At 38.5% G+C, this 25,486-nt stretch overlaps 1 protein-coding gene across 1 annotated transcript in view; it reads right to left on the bottom strand.

The window, feature by feature from the left end:
- Positions 1-25,486, bottom strand: part of Unc13c (unc-13 homolog C) — a 573,981-nt gene that overhangs the window by 391,783 nt on the left and 156,712 nt on the right. The window contains exons 3-4 of the mRNA XM_008829781.3: positions 21,170-21,192; positions 20,537-20,601 (exon numbers count right to left, since the gene is read on the bottom strand). Coding sequence (XP_008828003.1) covers positions 20,537-20,601; positions 21,170-21,192 — 88 coding nt within the window. The remainder of the gene's footprint in view (positions 1-20,536; positions 20,602-21,169; positions 21,193-25,486) is intronic.

Raw genomic sequence — 25,486 nt, 5'->3', positions numbered from 1 at the left:
CAAAACCAGCCCTTCAGAGAATTCTTGAAGCAATACAAAGAGCTGAAGAAAGGAACAACTATACCCAAGGGGTTACAGAAAGAAACTTTATGAAGGTGTAATTGTGGAAATGCACAGCTACACCAAGAATGTGAACAGATATAAAACAACAGGAATCAGTACACATCTTTCATTAATAACTTTAAATATCAATGGACTGAACTCCCTCATAAGATTAAGAAACAAAACCCATCTTTTTGTTGTCTGCATGAAAGACATCTCACTTGCAAGGACAGGCACTACTTTAAGTACATAGGATGGAAAAAAATATACCAAGCAAATGGTACTAAGAAAAAAGCAGGAACTGCAATTTTAATATCTGACAAAATAGAATTCAAACTAAAATTAATAAGAAGGGATAAAGAGGGGCACTTCATTCTGATCAAAGGAACAATTGACCAAGAAGATATTACAATCATGAACATATATTTACCAAACTCTGGTGCACCAAACTTCATAAAAACACAGTACTACAGGACTTTAAGACCTAGATTAATACCAACTCATTAATAGTAGGGCACTTCAATACCCCATTGTCTCCATTAGATAGGTCAACAGGACAGAGAATTAACAGAGAGACATCTGAATTAAACAATATCATTCATCAAATGGGCTTAACAGACATCTACCAAATATTCCACCCAAGCACCAAAGAACATACTTTCTATTCAGTGACCCATGGAGCTTTCTCCAAAATAGACCATATACTGGGGCACAAAACAAACCTCAACAAATACAAAAAGATTGAAATAATTCCATGCATTCTATAAGACCACAATGCAATAAAGCTTAAAATCAATACCGGAAGAAACCCTAGTAACTACATGAATACATGGAGATTAGAAAAAACACCCCTGAATGATGAATGGGTCAAAGGAGAAATTAAGTAAGAAATAAAGGTATTCCTGAAACTAAATGAAAAGGACAATACAACACAACAAAACCTCTGGGGCACTTTGAAACCAGTCCAGCACAAAGCAATAAAGCTCTAGTCACTACATGAACTCATGGCGATTGAACAACACACTCCTAAACAATGGCCTAACACTGCAACTCAAGGCACTGGAAAGGCAAGAACAAATGAAACCCAAACCCAGCAGAAGAGAAGAAATAACAAAAATAAGACCAGAAATTAATGAAATAGAAACAAAAAAAAAAAATAAAAGAATCAATGAATCTGAGACCTGGTTCTTTGAAAAGATAAATAAGACTGACAGACTGCTAGCACAGTTAACCAAAAGAAAGAAAGAACATCTCCAAATCAACAAAATCAGAGATGAAAGGGGAAGTATCACAGCAGACACCAGAAAGATCCAGAACATTATCAGGGAATACTTTAAAAACTTATATGCTACCAAATTTGAAAACCTAAAAGAAATGGATGGGTATCTAAAGGCATGGGAACCACCAAAATGAAACTAAACTAAACCAAGAAGAGATCAACAGTTTAAACAGACCCATAACATATAAGGAAATTGAAACAGTACTACAAAGCCTCCCAAATAAAAGAAGCCCAGGCCCAGATGGATTTACAGCAGAATTCTACAAGACATTTAAAGAAGACATCCAACCAATACTACTTAAATTATTCAAAATGATAGAAACAGAGGGAGAAATCCCAATTCCTTCTATGAAGCCAGCATCACTCTAATACCAAACTCTGGTAAAGATACAACCAAAAAATAAAACTAAAGACCCATATCCTTAATGAACATAGATGCAAAAATTCTCAACAAAATATTTACAAACCATATACAGACATCATCCACAATGATTAAGTCAGCTTTATTCCAGAGATGCAGGGATGGTTCAACATACGTAAGTCAATAAACGTCATAAATCATATAAACGGACTCAAAGACAACAATCACGTGGTCATCCCAACAGATGCAGAGAAGGCCTTTGACAAAATTCAACATGCATTTATGTTCAAAGCCCTAGAGGGAATTGGATTGGAGGGAACCTACCTCAACATAATTAAAACCATATACAACAAACCCACAGCCAACACCATTTTAAATGGAGAAAAACTGGAAGCATTCCCATTAAAACCAGGAACCAAACAACGCTGTTCACTATCTCCACTTCTCTTTAGTAGAGTTCCTGAAACTCTTGCAAGAGCAATAAGACAAGAGAAGGAAATTAAAGGAGTAATAATTGGAAAAGAGATCAAATTATCCCTTTCTGCAGATGATATGAAATCTATGAGATGCCAAAAATTCCACCAGAAAACTTCTAGAAATGATTAACACTTTAAGTAAAGTGGCAGGTTACAAAATTAATCTACAAAAGTCTGCAACTTTTTATATACCAATAACAAGCAATCAGAGAAAGAGCACATGGAAACACTTCTTTTCTCGGTAGCTGCAAAAAAATAAAATATCTCAGAATAAATCTGACCGAAGATATTAAAGACCTCTATAATGAAAATTTTAAATCTTTAAAGAGACTGAGGAAGACATCAGAAGATGGAGGGACCTCCCATGCTCATGGATTGGAAGAATTAATATTGTGAAAATGACCATCCTACCAAAAGCCATTTATAGATTCAATGCAATGCCAGTCAAAATCCCAATGACATTCTTTACAGGATTGGAAAAAAAACATTCTAAGATTCATATGGAAGCACAAAAGTGCTTGGATAGCCAAAGCAACTGTGAGTACTAAGCAATGCTGGGGGATTACTATACCAGATTTCAAACTATTACAGAGTATTAAATACAACATGGTACTGGCATAAAAATAGACCTGTAGCTCAATGGAACAAAATTGAAGACCCAATGTGAGTACATGCAATTTCAGCCTTCTGATATTTGACAAAGGGCCAAGGACATTCACTGGAGGAAAGACAGCATGTTCAGCAAATGGTGCTGGCAAAACTGGATCTCCACCTGTAGAAGAATGAAACTAAACCCCTATCTTTCACCCTGCACAAAAGTCAATTCCAAATGGATCAAAGACCTCAAAGTAAAGCCTGAAACTCTGAAACTGTTAGAAGAAATCATTGGGAAAAACCCTACAAGATATAGGTGTAGGAAAGGATTTTCTAAACTGGACATCAATTGCTCAGGAAACAAGATCAAGAATCAATAAATGGGACCTCATTAAACTAAAAAGCTTCTGTACATCAAAAGAAGCAATCGAAGAAGTGAAAAGAAAACCCACAGAATGGGAGAAAATCTTCACCAGCAACACATCTGACAGATGTTTAACATCCAGAATATATAATGAACTCTAAAAACAAAGAATCAAGAAAAGAAGTAACCCAATTAAAAGATGTTCTAAGGAGCTTAACAGAGAGTTCTCAAAAGAGGAATTAAAGATGGCTAAGAAGTATCTTAAAAGGTGTTCAACATCATTAGTAATTAGGGAAATGCAAATTTAAACCACCTTAAGATTTCAACTAATCCCAGACTGGCTCAGATCAAGAGAACAAATGATACCAAATGTTGGAAAGGATATGGGGAAAGGGGAACACTCATTCACTGCTGGTGGGATTGAGAACTTGTTCAACCCCTATGGAAAGCAGGGTGGAGAACTCTTAAAAAACTACAAATGAACCTACCATTTGACCCAGTTATACCACTCCTTGGCATATGCCCAAAGAACTCATCCTATTGCAGAGACACTTGTACATCCATGTTTGTTGCTGCTCTTTTCACAATAGCTCAGAGATGGAAGCAACCTAAGTGTCCCTCAATTGACGAGTGGTTAATGAAAATGTGGTTCATTTATATGATAAAGTTTTACTCAGCAGTAAAGAAAGATGATATCATGCAATTTGCAGGTAAATGGATGGAACTAAAACTGTTATACTAAGTGAAGTAACGCAGACTCAGAAAAACAAATGACGTATGTTCTCCCTCATATGTGGATCCTAGCACCAAATCCTTATAAGTGAGTATATATCCAGACATAACTACAGGAACCAGGATAACAAAAAGATACCAGGGAGGTAAAGGAAAAGAAAGAATCTGAAAGAGAAGAACAGTAGGAAACAGGTGTTAATAAGGGAGATATTGATAAAAATGAGGTTATTTTAAGGGGAGCGGGGAGGGAAGATTATACAGGGAAACTTGGGGATAAAGGGAAAGAAGGAGCTCAAGAGAGGTGGGACCATAGGAGAAGGGTATTGTTAAGGGAGAAATGGGAAAAGTGGGGGCACTTTAAATGGGGAAACCATGGTGGAAGGGTTAGAAAATGTGAAAGATAAATAATGCCTAGCTAGTTTTTTTTAAAAAAACAGAGGGGACCATATTAGTCCAACAACGTAATGACAAGTTATACATACAACTAGCTCAATGAACATAATATATGCCTAGTCAAGGTTTATCTGAGAACCTTTGGTCTTTTTCCAAGCTTTTTCTACATAGCGCATGATAATTAAGTGTACCAGACTGTTGGAACTAACCTTTCTGGATGTTTAACAGCCATACTTTGAGGCCTATACTAATTTGGTCAAAGGGACATAAAGAACAGTTTTTGCTCCTTGTCCTCCAAGGTTGACTAAGTTCCAGGGGACTATGGAGCATCTCTCAAAAGTCCTGTAACTGTGGTGAGTCACCTGTCTTCTTGATCAAGGAGGCCATGGAGACCCCACGAGATGAACTTGAACCAGTGTCCAGTCTACAAAAAGTGGGGTCAACACAGATCTGACATTTCTTTCCATGCTTCCAAATGAAGCCATCCACCGTTGAGCAGGACCTTTGACTTATCTTCACATACATGGAACTGGTAAAAGAAAGGAGCCAGAAAGGGCTCCTCCTAAACCCATGTGACCCCTGAGGAACAGATCCTCAAACAACCTTAAGAGTAAAAATAACTTGGTTTATCTGGGCCAACTGCATTGTCTTAAACACCCAAAAAGAAAGTATAACCAAGGATTAAAGTTATCAATGCAATTCTTTAAGAGTTGTGTAGCTAAAGGCTACACAACAAGAAACAATGTCAGACAGGAGATACTTTCCTTGAGTTGTTGGCCAGGGTGGCTCAAGAGATTCCCAGACCATAACCCAGCATAGAACTGAGAAAATGAACAGCAGACCTCAATCTTGTGTAAAGGAATATTGGCAACTGATTGCTGCTAGATGAGGATGAACTGATCTTCCTAAAACAAGGATCTATAGATAGGCTGACTAGACTCAGCAGACAGACAAGTACTGGGGAACAGCTGGGGGCACTGACAACACAGTGGACAGTAACAGGGATGACAGACTATATGGCCTCCAGCGGGGGTGGGGGTGAGGGCCCACATGGGAGGGTGTCACTTGGGATGTGGGTATATAGATGAATAAGATTGTTTGGTATGTTCTGTATGAAATACACACACATATAAAAATCAATAAATTTTAAAAATGAGTTATATTTGAGGAAGAAGCATAAAAATTTGCTTCATGTTAATTAGTAGATATGAAAAACATTACCACTGAAATCTACCTGATGACTTTATATCCATGCTCAGATGCCAAGGATCTCAGAAAGTAACTGACTGTGACTACTAATAATCAGATATATGGAGATTAGAGATGCATGTGAGAACATCTAAGTGTTAGTTGCATTAAAAATGAGTTTTTCTGCTGGGTGTGGTGGCGCACGCCTTTAATCCCAGCACTCTGGAGGCAGAGGCAGGTGGATCTCTGTGAATTCAAGGCCAGCCTGGTCTACATAGTTTCAGGACAGCTGGGACTACAGGGAGACCCTGTCTCAAAAAGACCAAAAAAATAAAAAATGAGATTTTCTGTATGAAACAGTATATTTTAATGATGAAGTGGAGATTTTTTAAAAAGTTAAAACCCCATTCAATTTTATGTCTTATAGGGTTTATAATGAGTACAATACTGTATAACTGTATTAATTCAGCTGTAAATGTCAAAATTTACAGCCAATTTTGAAAGAGATGCATCTTAGCTCTGGAAATTGTTATTGAATATCAACGCCATTGTAATGAAATGCTTCTTCTAATTTTGTGGTTATTAAATAAATAATTTTAAAAAATTACTGTCCTCTCCCCTGAGTTTTTCCTTTCTGTTCGAAAACTCATTGATATTAATATCATGGCAGTCTTTCACTGTGTTCATTCTGTCTGCTTCACTGGTGTAAATGGAATCTGGTGCTCAAGAAACTTTGAAATTATTCTATCAGCATGTTTGCTAGACAGTTCTATTGTGGCCTGCTTGGTAGTGAACGAACATTAAGTGAGACACTTTGCCAGTGGGAATGTGTTTCCTAGTGTGATATAGGAAATGTGGGGTATCCAAGCAGTAGGAAGATGTCTCCAAAAAGTGGCTCTTCCCACCAAACATCACAAAACAGAAGCTTGCCCAGGCTCCAGTGCCCACTGACAGGAAGAAGAGCAGGCAAAGCACCAGCAGTTACAGCTAAGAAGCTGTATCAGGAAGGGAGCCCTATAAGTGATTACGTTTTCAAACTTGGTTCCCTATATTTCCTTAGTCAGATCCAGAGGAGGAGAGCTGGGCTGGTAGAAGTGTATTGCCAAATTTAACTCTGTGATGAGAGGGTCTAGTGAGCTAAACATTCACACTTACCTCAGCGGGACAATTCAGTGGTAAGCTGGGGTAGCCTGTGTCCCCAGATTATGTAGGGCAGCCAATATCTCAGTTTGCTCAGGACTTCCCAGTTTAATGCTAAAAATGCTGCATCTTGGAAAATGTCTTTTTTGTATCCAGAAAATTCTACCTCTGATCAACATGAATAGTATTTTATTTTTTTGGTAGTGTATCACAAAACTATCATTTTTTTTAATGTGTGCTGGATAAGACTAATTTGGGACACATGAAATGCTTCTTTATGATGATGTGGCCCAAGATCATTTGTTATCAACAGCTTTAAATTAGGTGCTGAGACTACACCTCTATTGTGGGCTCTCTGGATCTGGCACTATTTTAAGTACTTGGTCTGGCGGAATCTTTATTGTATTAGAGGATTATATTGCAGATGGTGTCACCTTGTGTGATAAGATTTGCACTTGTAACAATGATGTCTTGCAGGAACCTCGGGCTCCGGTCTTTTCTACCTGGCACCTTCCAGTGCAAACATCAGGATAGAAATGAGGATTTATAGAGATGCTGATCACAGTTGACAGAGTCCTGTGAAAATCTTTAAAGCAAAAGACATGCCCAGCATACATGAGCACACCTGCTTTGGGAGACTAGTGTCTCCCTAGATGTTAAGTTCCTCATACTTTTGACAGATGACTTTGCCCTAGTTAATAAAAACTACCCCATTTTGAATATAAATTCAGTGACTTCTTTTCTCTCAGTTTCCTCATTGCCCAGGAGTTTTTATTTAGCCACCACGTTCCCAGGTCACCTAGTCAGAGTTTTGCAAGGTGTAGGTATTCAAAAGAAGAGACAAGTTATTCAGAGATTACTGTGCGTGCTTCCTCTCTTGAGTCATACACTCAGACTTTCAACTGATCTCTCCAAGCACATCCACTTCATTCCACATGCCTCAGCTATTGTCCAAGGTGTTTTCTCATCCATGGGACTGTTCATGCTTGTGTTTTGCTTCCTGTGCCCTTTTTCTTTTGCATATCCAAGAGTCAACATTGTATCTAGTGCTCAAGTGCAGATTGATGTCACTTTCTCAGTAAACCTTTCCCCGACACCTCCATGTTAACAATAGCTCTTCTCTTATAATTTCAGGTCACTGTAACCGCTCATGTGGAACGTAATCACTGTTTATGCTGTGCCAGAACCGAGATGACTGGATAAATTGCATAAAGGAGATTCTGGCGTTTTCTGTGGAGATTGGAATTAAATATATGAAATAACATTTTTCTCAGATTATTGAAGATATATCATAATTGGAAGAATATTTAAAATGTATGCTTACACTTGATCATAAAATGTTCTTGCTCTTCCCTATGCTAAGGAAGGATCTATTTTCAGATTCCTTCAGTTCCAACTGGACTTCTGATTTGTTTGACAGAATCAAAAGTCGTAAAGCTGGCAGATGCGGCTTCTAGTCTGGGATTTGAATGACCTTTCTTCCACTTGCTGCCTTAGGATCTTTCAAAGCTGTGCATCAGCTTGGATGGCCAGCTGGGTAGTGAGTGACACACAGCCCTGTCCCTCCTTGTGGACCCAGGTGATAGTGAGACAATGTCTACACATGTGAGGGCTGGCTGGCCCCCAGCTGATGGATCTGCGGGGGTGAATGCAGTCATGGCCACTGGAACCACTGCTTTAAGTCACCAAGTTTTTTAATAGCTTATTGTACAACATCTAATTGATACAGGAATATTAGAATATGGAACATATCAGCATAAAATAGATTCCTATTGCTCAAGAGGGCTCCGAGAACCTTCTCTGAACTTTCTTTTTCACATTTGGCATCCCCAGTTCAGTATTTCTTTGTGTGGTGTGATGCTACAGCTCTTTGGTATCTGTTTGTGTGATCTGCAGTCTTTGCCTTTGGCCTGTACTGGGCTTGAATACATTCAGTATTGAGCACAGCAGGCCACAGAAGCAACAGAGTTGTATAAAGAGCAGAACTCACCTCCCCACTCTGCGAATCATACTTTACCAGGCATGATTTCCCTGTAGACTAACTGTCATCTCTGTCATCATAGTCATTTTTCAAAATGATTGAAAGAATGTTCTAGGAGGTTTTGTATTCTGGAGTTGAAGCCTCCTCATACAGCATATGGTTTAAAAACTCCAACATTTCTACATTGGTTTGACACTAGAACTTTAGAAGGGAATAAGCATTGCTTAGTATCCCCAGGAAAAGAATTCTCACAACAGATGTAAAATTTATTTTTTAATATCATTATGTCTCATAATTATTAAAAAAGAAAATGAGAATATAAAAGATGTTAAAAGGATATGGGAATGGAGATATTTTCCAAACCAGACAGAAAAAATGAGAAAGCCTAAGCAAGAGATGAAGGTCTCTGTAGGTTTGCTATGATATATAAAGGATGAGACAAAAATAATATACACATAACCTTAAAATTTCTAAGGTCATAGTTTAGTCAACTAGTTTAAGGAATAAAATGTATGTCTAATCAATGTTTATCTGAGAATGTTTGGGTTTTGCCCAAGTTTTATCTACATAGCACATGATAATTAAAAGTACCAAGCTGTTAGAACTAACCTTTCTGGATGTTTAACAGCCATACTTTAAGGCCTATACTAATTTGGTCAGAGGGACATGAAGGACAGTTTTTGCTCCTTGTCCTCCTAGGTTGACTAAGTTCCAGGGGACTATGAGCATTTCTCAAAATGTCCTGTAACTGTGGTGAGTCCCCTGTCCCCTTGATCAAGGAGGCCATGGAGATGCCACGAGATGGACTTGAACTAGTGTCCAGTCTACAAAGAGGAGGGTCAGAGGAAACATCTCACTCATGCTTCCAAGTGAAGCCAGCACAGTCGAGCAGGACCATTGACTTATCTTCACATAAATGGAACTGGTAAAAGAAAGGAGCCAGGGGCTTCTCCCAAGCCCATGTGACTCCTGAGGAACAGATCCTCCAACAACCTGAATAAAAATAAATTGGTTTATTTGGGCCAACTGTATGGTCTTAAACACCCAAAAGGAAAGTATAACCAAAGATTAAAGTTATCAGTATATTTCTTTAAGAGTTCAAGGGATTACACTTCACAGGCATTAGGCTTAAGTCCATATAAAATGCTATTTAGACAATTATTTCTCACTGATGATTTTGTTTCTAAGCAGAAAGTGCTGCTCAGATGTAAGACTTCAAATCTTGGTCTGCAGTACTGTAGTGCCCACCTGTAGCTAAGGGAGACAACCCACTATTGTTCTAAAATGATGGTTAAATTTGTTTTCTCCCCCTGTCTAGAAGCCTTTGAGAGGGAACTGACACTGATTCTAGCCACTCCAACAGCTATCAAAGTGTCTGAAAATAAATCCTGAATTCATCACTCTCAATTTCAGCCTTGGCAGACAAAAGAAAAATGAGAAGGAACCCAATAGCGATGATTTTGGAATCTCTTGTCAAGAAATTCCAGTGGGCTCTGAAATGAACATTTGAAATTTGCCATGCTCTGACTTTTTTCTGGTTCCTTATCTAGAACTTGTAATGCTAATTACTCTTGCCTTTACTTCTTCACATCTTCTATTCACTAGATAAGGGCTTTCTTTTCTCCCTACAGTTGAAAGTTATGCAATTTGGGAGTCTTTTAGATAGACCCACTGAAAGGGTACCCCAATTGCCTCACCCTTCATCCCTGTTCAGCATGGCAAAAGCCAGAGTGGTTTGCATCCTGATTCCCTATCTACAAGCTGGGTAACCTCTTCGGAGGATGGTGTGATAAGAATAGGAGGTAGGAATTGGCTAGGCAGTTAGGGTAGAAAGACCCTAAAGAAAAGTAGCCAGTTTCTTGGCTAAAAGTCAAAATATCTTTGGGCCTCTTAGGAACATACTCTGTTCCAAAGGCCAAAAATGTCAAAAGCATTTGGGAGCTCTTATCTAATCCCTGAAAGGTGTTAGGGTTACCTCTTCAGAGGGGGGATGTTAGAGTAAGAAGCCCCATAAAAGAAAGAAAGAAAGAAAGAAAGAAAGAAAGAAGGAAATGGCATTATGACCTGTATCACTGCAAGTAAAGGGTTACTTCTTCAGAGGGAAGAATGTTAGAAAGAAAGAAAGAAAGAAAGAAAGAAAGAAAGAATACATGAAGTTGTCATGGAAAAAGTGATGGGGGAGATATGGGAGGTGTTGGAGGGGAGGGAGTGGGTGTGGATTTGATCAAAACACCTTATATGCATGGAAAAAATTCTCAATAAATTATTTTTAAAAGTTAAAAAAAAAGAACTCCAACATTCCTAATTTTGATGATGAAGGCTGTGCAGAGATGTTCTGACTCAACTCATTTCAGACTCATTGCAGGATTAAGCTTTCGCTCTCTCTGTGATTTGTCCCAGCCATGTCACCTCTTTGTAGAATGTTGAAAGTCAGGCTCTTTTGCCCCATCCCAGTTTCTGTGCAATGAAATTGTTAAAAAAAAAAAAATCTCTTCCTACTGCTACTCCCTGAGGAACTGAGGAGTAAAGTTCTGCAGGCACCAAGAATGCAGAACAGGTGCAATGCACCTGTTTTCAATCACCCTGCTGAGCTGTCCTGGAGCTGCTGCATGCCCTCTACCTTGACTCTTAAGCTTACGTATGCTTCTTCTTGTTAGACCATTTATTATTATAACATACTAAAATGTCTCAGACACTAATTCCACCACTTGATAGACCAGTTTGCCTATTGTAGTGTCACCAACAAATCCCATAAGATCTTTCACATTTCCATCTATTTAAAATTTTTTAAAAGTCTCTATTCTTAGACTATTTCAGAAGAGCCTCCTGCTCAGACACAATATTAATCATGAGTTACCACATCTGGAGTCCAGTTATTCAATCATGATTATTTCTTTTAGGTGATTTTTTTTTAACCAGGCATATCTGAAAATTCTTAGCCAGGTCTTTTCTAAAGTCTGGGCGGAAATGTATGTACATTTTTATACGTCTATTTAGAAACTTCTTAAGATTACATATATATGGAAATGTTCCACTTAAGAATAGCACAAATATAATTTCACAGGATTGACACAGGACTATATTTTACCTGCTTGAAAATTCTCTCAGTCTGACATAATAGACTTTTTTACCCTAACTGCCTAGCCAATTCCTACCTCCTATTCTGATCACACCAACCCCTGAAGCAATGAAGTGTTGCCTCAGGTGGTCCAGTCCAGTCCCAGGTCTCCCAGTCAGGCATTCTCTGATCTCAGACACACTTAATGTCTCTAAACCTTGGTTGCATTATTTATAAAATAATTCTTACCTCGAAACTTTTTATGAGACTTAAAGAAATTAATACATAGAATTTCAATATGGGCAGGTGATAACATTTCAAAAAATATTAGTGATTAGCTCATCAAAATAATTATGAATTTGAGACATTGTTCTATTTTTAAAATTTTATATGTATGAATGTATTGCCTGCATGTCAGTAGGAGGCCAGAGAGGGGCTCAGATCCAACAGGAGTTATGAACAGTTGTGAGCCACTCACTATACTGGAGACTGAACCTAGGTCCTCTGAAAGAGCAGCCAGTGCTCTTAACTGTTGAACAAGACATCTTCCCAGGCCTTGAAGAAGTTTCTTAATCGACTAATCTTAGTTTTAGAATTCAGCACACCTGAAAATTAAAGTGTAATTCTGACAGGATGCTGTTACACACGTAAGAAGCTATTGTGGGCTGAGGAATCTGCTGCTGTAGAAGAGGAGTCAGCTAACACAAAGTTCATCAATTGTGCTTACTCTGTTGCTCCCCCTACTGTACAGAACACCTATCAGAGATTATGTGACCCAACTACATGAGATAAAGCAACATTTATTAAAGAATTCTCTCTGTGTACACACACACACACAGAGAGAGAGAGAGAGAGAGAGAGAGAGAGAGAGAAGTGCAATGATCACTCTACCGCTATTAATTGTTCCTTTTGAAATATCTATGTTTTTATATGTTAGATACACATGTCAATTACATTTTTGAATGAATCAGCAGGATTAGCTGAGGGGTCCATCAGAGCTTCATCCTGCTTAATGGGAACATATTTCAGTGTGTTTCTGTTGTTTTCTAGCAGGTATTATTCTGCTCCATATAACAAATCATATTGTCTCTACTTACATAAGTGACACTGTTTTAGACTATTTGAATACTGTTTTCATATATGCTCATCCATGTAGAGGTATTTGAAAATTTAAACTTGAGTGTGTGTGATGTCACAAGTTTACTAATAAATGTAAGCCAATCCACAGGTGGAGAAATCTGTCTTAAAGTACTGAATATGTAAAAGTTTATCAAGCAAGTTGAACACAGAGAACTTCTAGAAAAAGGTGGCACTTCTAGCAATTAATTTTCTTCAGTAAACATACTCTCCTAAGGTTTATTATCCAATATTGGTTCTGAGAAAGTATCTTGCTCAAATTTGTTCCAGGACAAATGCTGTGTAGTCCAAGTTTGCCTCAAATTACAGCCCTCCTTCCTTAGCCTCCTGAGTGACTGAGATGACAGGCATGCATTACCACACCTGGCACCCGCGCCTGAGATTTCTTAACAAAGAGGTCCAGTTTTTTTGAGGCTGAATTCTTCCTGCTGGCTGCTGTGTTAAGTGGGTTCTCCAAAATGTTCTAAACCCATAGAGGGCATGACCAGTCCTGTATGGAGAGGCAAGTGTGGCTGTTAAAAACTGATCCTTGGGACAGTTAAACCTGGAATGGGAGCCAGAACAGACATGGGAGAAGTAGCTTATGATGCTGGTCTTAACTTTCTGAGAAAATCTCACTTTGTCAGTTGTACTGACATTAATGAAAGTGGACATGGTTTAGGCATATTTTAAGCACCTAAAGGGTGAGTTAGGAATTTGCACACAGCAGGGGAAGGTGAAATTCTTGTTGGAGTTTTTATTTGTTTGCTTGTTTGAGACAGAATCTCATGTGGCCCAGGCTGGCCTCAAAATCATTAAGTAGCTGAGGATGACCTTGAGCTTCTCATCCTCCTGCCTACTGGGATTACAGGTATGCATTGCCACGTCCAGTTCAGGCCACGCTAGGGAGCAAATCCAGGCCATTGTGCGTGCTAGGCAAGCACTCTATCAACTAAGCTACACCACAAGTCCCGGGGTATGTTCCTGGTTGGCAATTATCTAACAATAAAGAAAAAACAGGCTCCTTCTGATATAACTAGGGCTTTGCACATCAACTATGGCATCGGAGTTGAAGTTGCCTGTGATTTCCTTCTCTAAGGAAATTACTGTCCTTCAAACGGGCCAATAATTAAAATTAGGGTCTGGAGAGATGACTCAGTGATCAAGAGCACTGGTGGCTCTTGCAGAGAAGCTGGGTTCAATTCCTAGTACCCACGTGGTGGATAACACTGTCTGTAAATCCAGTTACAGGGGATCCAACACCCACTTCTGACTTCCATGGGCATTATACAATATGAGTGCACTTGTATACATGCAGGCAAAACATACGTATGTGTAAAAATAAATAAAATTTAAATAATTAAAATTCAGAGGCTGGAAACATTTTAATTTATTCACTTTAAGAAACTGATAGGTAGTGTTTGAATGGCATGAACACACGGGCGTGCAGAAAGGGGACACACTACATTCACAAAACAGAGTTGGAAATCAGGAGAAGTACTCAAATCCACATGGAAAGATTGGCATTTCACAGGACAGGCAAAGACGAGCTGGTAGATATATTTAAGAAGGAAAACACTGTATAAAGAGATTAATTTTGACAGCACAGAGACTGGACATAACACCTGTGGAACTTAAGGAAGAATCAGATCGGCTTGAAGGTACCGAGGAAGCAGGCACTGAGCAGGAAAAGCAAGGTTTAACTGAGGTCAGTGGCAGTGTGACTAGCGGGTGGAACAGTGTGTACTTGTGATTAAATTACTATGCAACAACGATAATGGAAGTGGTCTGTTTCCATTTCAGAATTTTAACAAAATTAATAATCTCCAATTCAGTCTTAATCTAGAGCAAACTCTCTCCTCTGGAGGGAAGGAAGAGTTTGGAAGTGAAAGTCAGAGACTGCCATTTTCCCCCACTGCAGCCTGTTGGTGTGGTAGGCACAAACTTTATGATGGGGGTCATTTCACCATGAATTTGGAGCAGAGCATGCAAGGACATAGGGTCCACTATTGGCCTCGGGGAAGGGACACTGCCACCACCTGACTTTAGGGAAATTTCTGACCCAATAAAGTGAGAGCCAAGAATCAGGATTGTAAATTAGGAAAAATGGAAACAAAAAAGTTCTCAGCTATTAGGCAAGAGACTTGCTATGAGAAAAGTAGTTCCTGGCTCCTCAGAAAATAGGACCAACCTTAGCTTCTGTGTTCAATGGATAATTTAGATGTTGGTTAGGAAGAAGTCTAGACTAGGCATGGTAAGGAGGCCTAAGGACCATGTCTACCCTCTAAACTTTATAGAAAAATATAAAAGTCGTTGGAATATTGAATTTATAACAAAAATATAGAGAAAATTCTTTCAGCTCTGTGACTACTACATGCTCCCAACTCTAGTTAAGTTCTTCAACAAACACTATTCTCATCAAAGTGAATTATAAAACAAAGACAATAAAAAGAATTTTCACGTGATCACATTCACTGACATCAAGGAGAAACGGCTCCCTGTTTTTAAAGTCAATTTCACTCTCCAGTTTCGGGGTAGTAAAATGTGGAATATCTAGAAGAATGACAAGTTATTTGTTCATGAGGACAGTTGAACAGCCTTGGAAATTTCTCTTTTTTTCTTCTTCAATTGTAACTATTTGAAAACAAAGACACAACAGAAGTTTCTCTCTTGGTTTTTTTTTTTTTTTTTTCAGTTTGACAATCCCTCACATCCTGTCCTTTGTTTGCTTTCCTTTCTGCTCCTTTTTTTGCCTCTCACCATGGCCTTTATCCTGATGAGGTTTAATAATCCCAGAAATGGTGGAGAGGAGTTACAAGGCACCCGTGGGGGAGAGAGCAGCAGAAGCTTACCTGAGAACCATGCATGCAGATGGATAACCCTCCCTTCATCCTGAGATACAGAAATGCAGTGCTCAGGAGAAAGCATTCTGCAGAGAAAACTTCGGATGACTAGAGGAAGAAGAAGACAGGGATGGAAGCTCCAGTTCTGAACTGTCTTTCTCCACCTCTGCGTTATAGCTTTTCTTCAATTCTCCTGCAGACAAGACTGATACTCTGGGAATTAAAAGTGAATAAAATACTTAGAGGCTTTGCAGTGTTCCTGATGCAGCCGGGGAGACTGTGAGAGCAGATGTCAGTGGAAAGGTACACTTGAGTGATATGTAACCAAAGCACCAAAGGTTGCCATTCTAACTAAAATAAGAACTTTTATTTGAAGAAGTTACAACCTTATCATCTATGGTTTATTAAGGTACTTTCATTGAGCCAGGGCTGGGTTCCTGTGAACAGGTCGACTCAGATGCTCAGATATACCCAGACAGAATCTACTGAGATCAGAGTAGCCTTATGATAGCCACCAGCTGCCACATCTCCAGAGCCTGTGCTGGCATGCAGCACTGAGCCACAAGCTGCCCAAGCTGCTTCCGACCAAGACTGAAGGTGCAGAGGTAATGCAGGTGGTCACTTCGCCTGATGCAGGGCTCCTGGGGTAGGTAGCAATTCCCTACAGCTCTCCATAGCTTTACCTAACAGCTCCTCCTGGTTCAGCCTCAGGCTTTTCATACTAGATCCATTGTCCTTCTTAACACCTTTTCAGATGTTAGAGCCTCACCATGGGCTGTTGCTTCCCACTCTTTTTTTAAAAAAATATTTTATTTATTATTATTTTTATGTGTATTGCCTGCATGTATGTGAGTGCACCCTGTCGTGCAATGCCCAGGGGTCAGAAAAGGGCTTTGGATTCCCCTGGAACTGGAGTTAAGGATGGTGCCAGGAATCGAACCCGGGTCATCTGCAAAAGCACTCAGTGCTCTTAACCGCTGAGCCATCTCTCCAGCCCTGCTTCCTACTCTTAAGAACTCCTTTTCCATTTATCATTGAGCTGCTCCACCCAGCCGGCCTCCTGTCCATCTAGCAAAGTGTTGCTGTGTGCTCTCGGTATGATTCTTTCCTTATGCTTATGACAAAATCTTCTCGAACACTGCAAAGGTATCAGGCGTCAAATGCTATGGATTTCAGTGAGAGATGGATCCCCTTCCAGACTTCTTGAAACATCGCTTTTTACACATTTTCTCTCCCAGTTCTTTTCTCGGAGCCTCTTCGAATTTTCACAATGGCAAAATAGAATGAAGTTTGGTGCATCTCTCTAGCAGCAGTTACAGAAAACATACGAGTGCTCAGCAAAGATCAGAAAGCAGAGCTGGTCACTCTGTGACTGAGCTTCCGAAGCATATACTGCTTTCCACTGATGCGGGGGGAAAGTGTGGAATGATGGGTGTAGTTTAGCTGGAATTGATTGGGGACTGTGAAGTAGAAACTGAGACAGGTTCACCCATCAAGGAGCAACTGCTCCTTGTTTTTAAAGTCAATTCCACACTCAGGTTTCCAAGACAGTAAAATGTGTGATATTTAGAGGGATGACAGTCATATTGCATTGTATCAAGAAAGATACCAAAATACAGAAAAAGTAAAATGAGCAAATTTTTCTGACCATCCTTGCAGTTGGTGGCTCATGTGTAGATACCCTTTCGGCATTTTCAAAAGGAAATATACATTCAAGTAAGACAAGTTCACTCCTTTTTATTTTGAAACCTGTTTATTTCAAGTTTCTTTTCACCTCTCCAAAAAGACATGCTTATGTGGTTAGTAGCAACCATATAAAGAAGATGTACATACAAGAGTTAAATATCTCCAAAATGATATGCACACACACACACACACACACACACACACACACACACAGGGAATGTGTGCTGTGTACACATGAGAACCTGAGTTCAGGTCCCCAGCACTGATGTAAAAAGCCAGGCAAAGCAGCATGCTTTTGTAATCCCAGTATTGGGGAAGTGAAATCAGAGGGGGTCCCTGGGGCTTGCTGGCCAGCCAGTCTCAAGGAGTCAGCAAGCTTCAGGTCAGTGAGTGATCCTGCCTAGTACATACAGTAGAAAGCAACTGAGAGGGGCTGGAGAAATGGCTCAGTGGTTATGAGTGCTGACTGGTCTTGCAGAAGACCAACATTGAATTCCCAGCACTCATATGGCAGCTAACAACTGTCCATAACTCTAGTTCCAGGGGATCTGACACACTCTTCTGAACTCTGAAGGCATTGCATGACACAGGTGCACTTACATGCATGAAGGCAACATACACACATACACACACACACACACAAAACATAATAAAAATTAAAACTAAAGCAACAGATAAAAAACACTTTACTTCTACTTATGACCTCCATGCACCTGAACATAGAAATTTATACACTACACATATCATGAGGACAAGGAAGTAGAGCTGTTACTTTAATCTGATAAAGGTCCATATTCTGACATGAATTATGGAACTGCGTTCTTAAGAGGCAAAGGACTCCACAGCAGGTGGGATACACATGACTCCCAGGATAATGGTGCTATTCCACATCAGGTCTTCACAGTCAAACTAGAATTCAAATTAAATTGACCATCGTACATAGTTTGTTATCTTTTTTAAAATTTTTATTTATTATTTTTATTTTATGTGTATGCATGTATTGCCTGCATAATAAGTGCACCCATGTTGAACAATGCCCACAGAGGTCAGAAGAGGCTGTTGGCTCCCCTGGGACTGGAGTTACAGACAGTTGTTAGCTGCCATGTGGGTGCTGGGATTCGAACCTGGGTCTTCTGCAAGAACAATCAGTGTTCTTAACTGCTGAGCCATCTCTCCAGGCCCTGCTATCTTTTTTAAAAAGCAAACTTAAAGAAATTACGATTGTGTAGGGTAGTAAAGAAGACAGCTCATATATTACCTGAATTTCCTAATATTCTGTAGGGCTTTATCAGGACACCTGTATTTTACAGCTTATCTATTTAAACCATTATGAAAGATATTAGAAATGTGGGTAATCCATCACATATTTAAGGACATAATATTATTCACTGAGGTGGTGTTAACTGTCAACTTGACACAATCTATAATCACCTGAGGGAAGGGCCTGTGAGAATGTCTGAATGATCTTAATTACGTGAACTGATGTGGGAGGCTCTCCCTACTGTGGGAGGCACCATTCCCTAGGCTTGTGATCCTGGACTGAATAAAAAGAAAATTAGTAACTGAGCACTAGCATCCACTACTTCTGCTCCATGACCATGGATGCAGTGTGCTGACCTGGCAACTCCAGCTCCTGCTTCTCTGACTTCCCCACCATGACAGACTGTAACCCAGAACTATGAGCTAAAGCAAACCCTTTCTCTCCTAACTTGCTTTTGTCAGGATGTTTTATCATAGCAACAGGAAGAGAAACTATGTCACATACATAACAAAATACCCATTAATCATATTTATTGGAGAATAGTAAAATAAAAATTATATGTATATGCAAGCTTCACAAAAGAGTTAAGTTTGAAACTTTAATTTAAAATATGTAGCATGTGAATGTATTTAACATAAGAATCAGTTTAAGGAATGAGAGTATTATAAAACAATATACTATGAAAACTTACACCATATGCATAAAATTCTTGCTTCTCTTTATATTGCTTATATGGCAGACAAATGCATTCAAATTTCAACCCTTATATAAGACCTGCTATGGATCCATACATATTTAGTGATATATGTACATGGTTACATAGGCCATGAATACATTTTGGTTCACAATGACACTTAAAAATCTTACTACTACAGTGTGTTACAACGTCATTTGTAGGAAGGACATGTAAAATAGTTTTGAGACTCTACCTTAGCACATTCATTAATATTATCACTGAGATATTTTGAACTACAGACATCACTCAGAATTAATGGAGTATAAGGTTTTCAAGAAACACTCAATGAAATGGAAAAAAACAACAGCCGTCCACAAAGTGCCCAAGCAGTACAGCACAGACATCAGGGCAACAGACATTCAGATTTGATTATCCAGGCTTGAATATTGCCTTTCTACTTATTCTATTAAAGGTAATTTTCCCAAGTGCTTTGCACATTGATTTCTTCACTTGTACAGTGAATAAATGTCAAAACAGTACTTACCTGACAGGTCACTGGAGGGAGAATGAGTCATACATGAGGCAATCATTATAATTCAAGCACAAGGTTAGAGTTAAATTAGTACCTATTTATTCACATATAGGATGATCTGATTTATGTTAAAGTCTAACACGGTCATGACACCAAAGTATTGATTTTATGGGAAAAGATAGAAATGTAAGCACACAGAAAAAGGCCAGTGACACAGAATGTGATTCAAAGCCTCAAACAAACTGTGTCTTGTGTGTTCTTTATGCATTAGTTTTAGGATGTTAAAGACTTGGTATATTCGTTCATCTAATACTATGTAATGTGAAAAATAATAGTCTGGATAATATTCATCAAGTTACTGATACGCATAATGTCCTTGCACACGGAACATGCAAGTAAGTAGATCAAAACCCAGAGGTAATGATGTGCCATATGAATTCAGTAAGATTGCATGTTTGTGTTTATGTATGAAATGATAATTGTGTGAAATGATAATATATAAACCTAAGCTGATGCCGTTTTCCCAACTCTCTCTTTCACATATATGTACATATGAAATCATGCATATCTATATTTAGGCTAGAATTTTTTGTCTTGAGCATGTATTTCATGGTCATCCAAGAAAACATCATGAAGGTGACTTCACTGTTAAAAAGTAGTTGAAATTTGGAGTTAAAAGTAAAGCTACTTTACTGTTAAAAAGTGAGGTTAATTATATCATCATGCAACACCTTGCATTCAAAATACATATTGGGACTATAGCCAAGTGCTACTGGTAAATGAAATGGATTATAGAGAGCACAAGTATACTTACCCACTGAACACCTGGAGTGCAGGGAATTTGGAAGTCTCCAAATCATTGCCACTGACTATCCGAGCCTTAAATGAATGATAAGAGAACAAAACAAACAACTGTTTAGCACACCACAGCTACAAGTGTGGGAATCAGGTACACAGGTCGACTGCACTACACACGGAACACCTACTATGATCAATGCTAAGCAGGGTCAGCTCCAAGTCAAAGCTGTGTTTTGTGAGTGGAGATTTTGAAATTAACTGTCAACATTTAGACAAAAGCCCCGACACAGCCCGGGAAAATAGAGCACAGTCCAAATATTCTTTGCCCTTAAAGCTTGGTAAGTACAGGGAAGACCACGAATCAGTCAGGAAGGTCGGGACTTAGCCAGACTTGAAAACAGATGCCATGTTTGACAGTAGCAGACCCCTAGATTGGCAAGTATAAGCTAAATAAGCGCAGCTGGCAGGGTGTAACCTCTTCAAAAATGCAACACACTGGGGGACACTAAAGGACAAAGAATGGAAAGCCAGGAAGACATGCATATTTCACAACTAAAACTGATAAACCAAAACATGGCTAGTAGGTCACAAACAAACATGTACAGAAGACAAGATCCGTCAGGAGGGAAGAAAAAGCATGATTTAAAACCTTTTCATCCATAGAACTGCTATCTGAAAGAGAATCAGGAAGAGAGGGGATACATATTAGATGGAGTTTTCAAGAAATCATTTAACATACACATGAACAAAGTGTTATCGAAACAATTTTTTAAAAACCCACAAAGGAACAGTTTCAAGGCTGAACCCCAAGGGGAGTGGGATCGTTGATGCTCAGAATTTGAATAGATGTAAATTGTTACAGGATGCTTCAGTAGTATTCAAGGGTGAATGCTGTGTTTAATGAAATGTGTCTTACTAAGAAGACGTTGAAGAATCAGAGGTCCTGGTGTTGAGCTGAGGCTCTGCCATTCAGGAAGCATACTGGGCAAGCTACCCACTCTCTAGAGTCTAAAACCAACATTGAGACAAGGTCACACTTAAATAAGATCACATATACTGTGCTTAATTGTTTCCCAATGATGTTGAAAAGATCAGAAAATACTGGTGAAATTCAAGCTATATACTAATAATTGTAATAACGAATAGAGACATTCATTTTATTAAAGAATTATGTATCTGAGGCATCTTATATCATGAAATGAGTTAGATTAAGAAGAGTTCATCTTACAAATAACAAGACTGATGCTTCCAGAGGTTAAATGACTTACAGCCACAAAGATAGCATGTGTACAGTGAGGCTCAGACCCAGGACCCCGCATCTTCAGTGTAGTGCTTTGGAAAATCAGAGTTCTAGGTAATTAGTGAGGGTGTTTGGTTCACGGTCTTCCAATGCAATTTAGGATAAATCAGGAGCCATCATGCCTCAGTGCAACTGATTGTGGGACCAAGAAGACAGGCAAGCAGCTTCTGTGATCTCACTCAGGTTCTGTTTTCAAATTCAATTCTGAATCAGCCACAGTCACAAAGGGTATCTTTCATTTACGTAGGACTATTGCTTTTAGATTTATAGTTTTTCTTTTAGTATAAAGCTGCTGGGGGGGGGCATCTCCACGGATATAAATTGGCAGGGTACTGGGGCTGGGGTGACCTTGGAGTTCAGTCCAAACCCTCCTTTAAATACAGATGAGCCTCTGTGAGATTATACTCAGCAATGACCTTTCCCGATGACAATTTGAAATATATTAGTTTCTTTTTGACTCATTAAGTATGAATTGATTACTATAACTAAATATTTTCATGTAGATTTTATGATATCTCAGGATTCTGTCTTCAAATATAAGAAAAACCAAATGTATTAAAAAGTAAAAGAATATGGATTTTATTTATGACAAACATTTTTAGATGCCACATAAAATATAGCAAATAAAATTAAGAATTATTTTAAAAGAATGATATATTTGAGATGATTTTATCTCACAATGACTCAAAGTCATGGAATGGCTAAATTAACATGATACATCAAGAGATAACAGTCTATTATTTAGAAAATCTGTACCTGAATTTTAGTAAGTACCCAAAAATTATTTGATAAAATTCAAACCTTCCAAATAATTCTTAGAAACCTCCTTAAAATTTATCAGATTAAGTCTTATTTAAGTTTAATATGCTACTAAAATCTTAACCTTCAGAGGCATTAGCTTATGTTTAAAATATTGGCTCATTTTCATCATCAAGAACAAAACCCCACACTATTATTTCTGGACATTCTGTTCAACATAATAAAACTTGAAAAGAAATGACATAGATATTAGAAGTCAATATGCAAAATTGCTATTATTTTCAGGAATTATAATTTTATACCCACAAAATGAAATGAGACAGAATTACTTGGAAAAAAGTGTTAATAAGATAGTGAAGAAAGCCACTACCTAGTAAATTCATGAACAAAAACAATAGTTATTTCCTGCATAGTAGCAACAATTAGCATATAAAAATATGTTTAAAGATCTGATTTAAATATTCATTATTTTGAGCGAATAATTTGTATTCATACTTTCCCATTGATATGTCTTCCATCTCAACCATCAACCGAATGAGTTATCTTCCCAGGTCATAATGACTTTGCAGCTGATAAATCTGGCAACTCAATGGTCTATTCAGGGTTTCATGCATTGATTCATTCACTATTTCATTCATTCACTCAACACACATTTACTCTCAATGGACCCTTTTCATCCTCTTTGACTCCTTTTTATCTCACCTTGAATTTGTCTAAGTGTAGGTATGATCAATCCCTTCCCTTTTCACAATACATCACCGACACTCAGTTTCCCTTGAGAGAGTCTCATTCGGGGTTACCCCAGTTTCCTGCTTCATCTTGCCTCTTCCACACGCTAATCTTCAACCAGAATTCAATTACTGAAGTCCCATTTCCAGACCACATTCTTTAAAACTTAAGTGTCTTTACATGAGCTTGTCTTTCTTCAAACTGCCACATTCCCCAACTGCCCACCATCTTTCCAAACTCTTCTGAAGTCAATTCTCGCTTTGAGGAAACCTCTTGTTTGTCCAGCCCCTGTGTTTGCACTGAGCCACCTGTTGAGCGTTTTCTCTGCTCATCTCCTGTCAGTTTCCTTCTCTGCAATCCTAGAATCTGAGCTTTCCCATATCTGTAAGCTTTAAACCATTTCTCACCTTCTACACCTTCCTGAAATACAGCAGACGACTGATAAATTCATTCTGAATATCAAATGAACAAATACAAAAATTGCTAAAATATGAATAAACAAAAGCATCAGTTTCTCTTCCCATTCAGGGAGCACACATTAAATCTAACAGATTGAGTAGCAGACTTTAAGGCAAGTGGTTGAAACTGGAATTTTTGTTTGAGGGCTAACTTATTTGGGATATAAATGAAAACTTCTTTAACTTTTTGAAAAGACTTATTTTTGTTATTATTAATGTATGTCTGTCTATGTGACATGTATGTATGGGTGCCTGTAGAGGTCAAAAGATTTGTGAGCTGCCCAGTGTGAGTTTTGGGATCCAAACCTGGATCCTCTGCAACAACAAGTCCTTTTAAGTGCTGAGCCATCTCTCAAGCCCTCCTATTTGACGTGCTTGTTTGATTGAGACAGGATCTCCCTGTAGCCCCATCTGGCCTGGAACACACTATACAGACCAGGCTGATCTCCATCTCACAGAGATCCACCTGTCTCTGCCTTCCAATGCAAGTTCTCAGATTAAAGGCAGGCACCACCACACCCAGCTGTCTCTGACAGTTTTAAAGGGAGAATTATGAAAGGAATCTACAAAAATATTAAAATATATAAAACCTAAAATGGTGTCATCCTGACAGAGAAATAGATGACAAGGCAAGTAAGACATAAGTAAACTAATACTGCTTTATACTGAAGAATTAATGACTAAGAAAGGATGTCTTTTCACAGACACCAAAGAATTACCAGCTGGTGAAGTGTGTTTCAAGGACGTGTTATGTGTCTGTAATATTCATTTTATCCTCAGCTCATATATATGTCACTAAATTCCATGCACATTGAAAAATTAAATATAAAATGATTAAAGGAAGAAAAACTAATTAAAAAGATAAATTAGATGTTTAAAAATATATATAATGCATAATGTAACTAATTGCCCATGCAAATATTATAATTTTCTCTATAGTTATACCAATAATAATTGGTGGATTCAGAAACTGATCAGTCCCTCTTACAATTGGAGCTCCTGATATAGGTTTCCCAAGTATAAACAACATAAGCTTCCTACTACCACTGGACTTTCTCTCCTTCCATCATTAATAGTTGATACAGGATCAGCGAGAAGCAGAACAGTTGAGCCACCACTAGGAGGTAATCAGGTGCATCAGTAGACTTAACTATTTTTATACAACATTTTATAATGACCCAGTTTCCATGCAAGGCTATGTTCTGAGGTATCAGTTGGCTGGACTGTCACAGAAGCATCTGTGCAGACTAGTTCAACACACAGCAAAAATTTCTTTATCTTCAGTGTCAAACTGAAATCTCCCTATCTAAATGCTACTGCCAGGTTTCTGAAAAGGTTATAATATTTGCCTTCATCAACTACACATTGTTCTCAGTTTATGATAGTCTCAGTAACCTTGGGAATTATTTTTAATATCATTAAAATTATAACTTTGCAATGATCATTAGGCATAATTTTAATAAACTGGATATTTTTCATACTTAATTACCACTGTTGCATTTTAATTAAAGCAGAATTGACTCCTAGTCCACTTCTTATCCAAAGGAAAGATGTGGGGGCACAGAAATACAGAAGAGCATCCAAACAAGTGTAGTTATGTTGACACAAATCAAGCAGGTATTAGAGACTCTGAAAGCAAGTAAGGTCCCCTACTGGTATCTGAGAATGAACAGGACCCAGTAAGTATTCCTGACCTCAGGCCTCAGCCTCCATAGCTCTG

Source organism: Nannospalax galili, unplaced genomic scaffold (assembly GCF_000622305.1).
Source record: "Nannospalax galili isolate Female #2095 unplaced genomic scaffold, S.galili_v1.0 scaffold213, whole genome shotgun sequence".
Classification (NCBI taxonomy): domain Eukaryota; kingdom Metazoa; phylum Chordata; class Mammalia; order Rodentia; family Spalacidae; genus Nannospalax; species Nannospalax galili.
The sequence above is the reverse complement of the archived record's forward strand: the minus strand, read 5'-3'. Positions and strand labels throughout refer to the sequence as shown.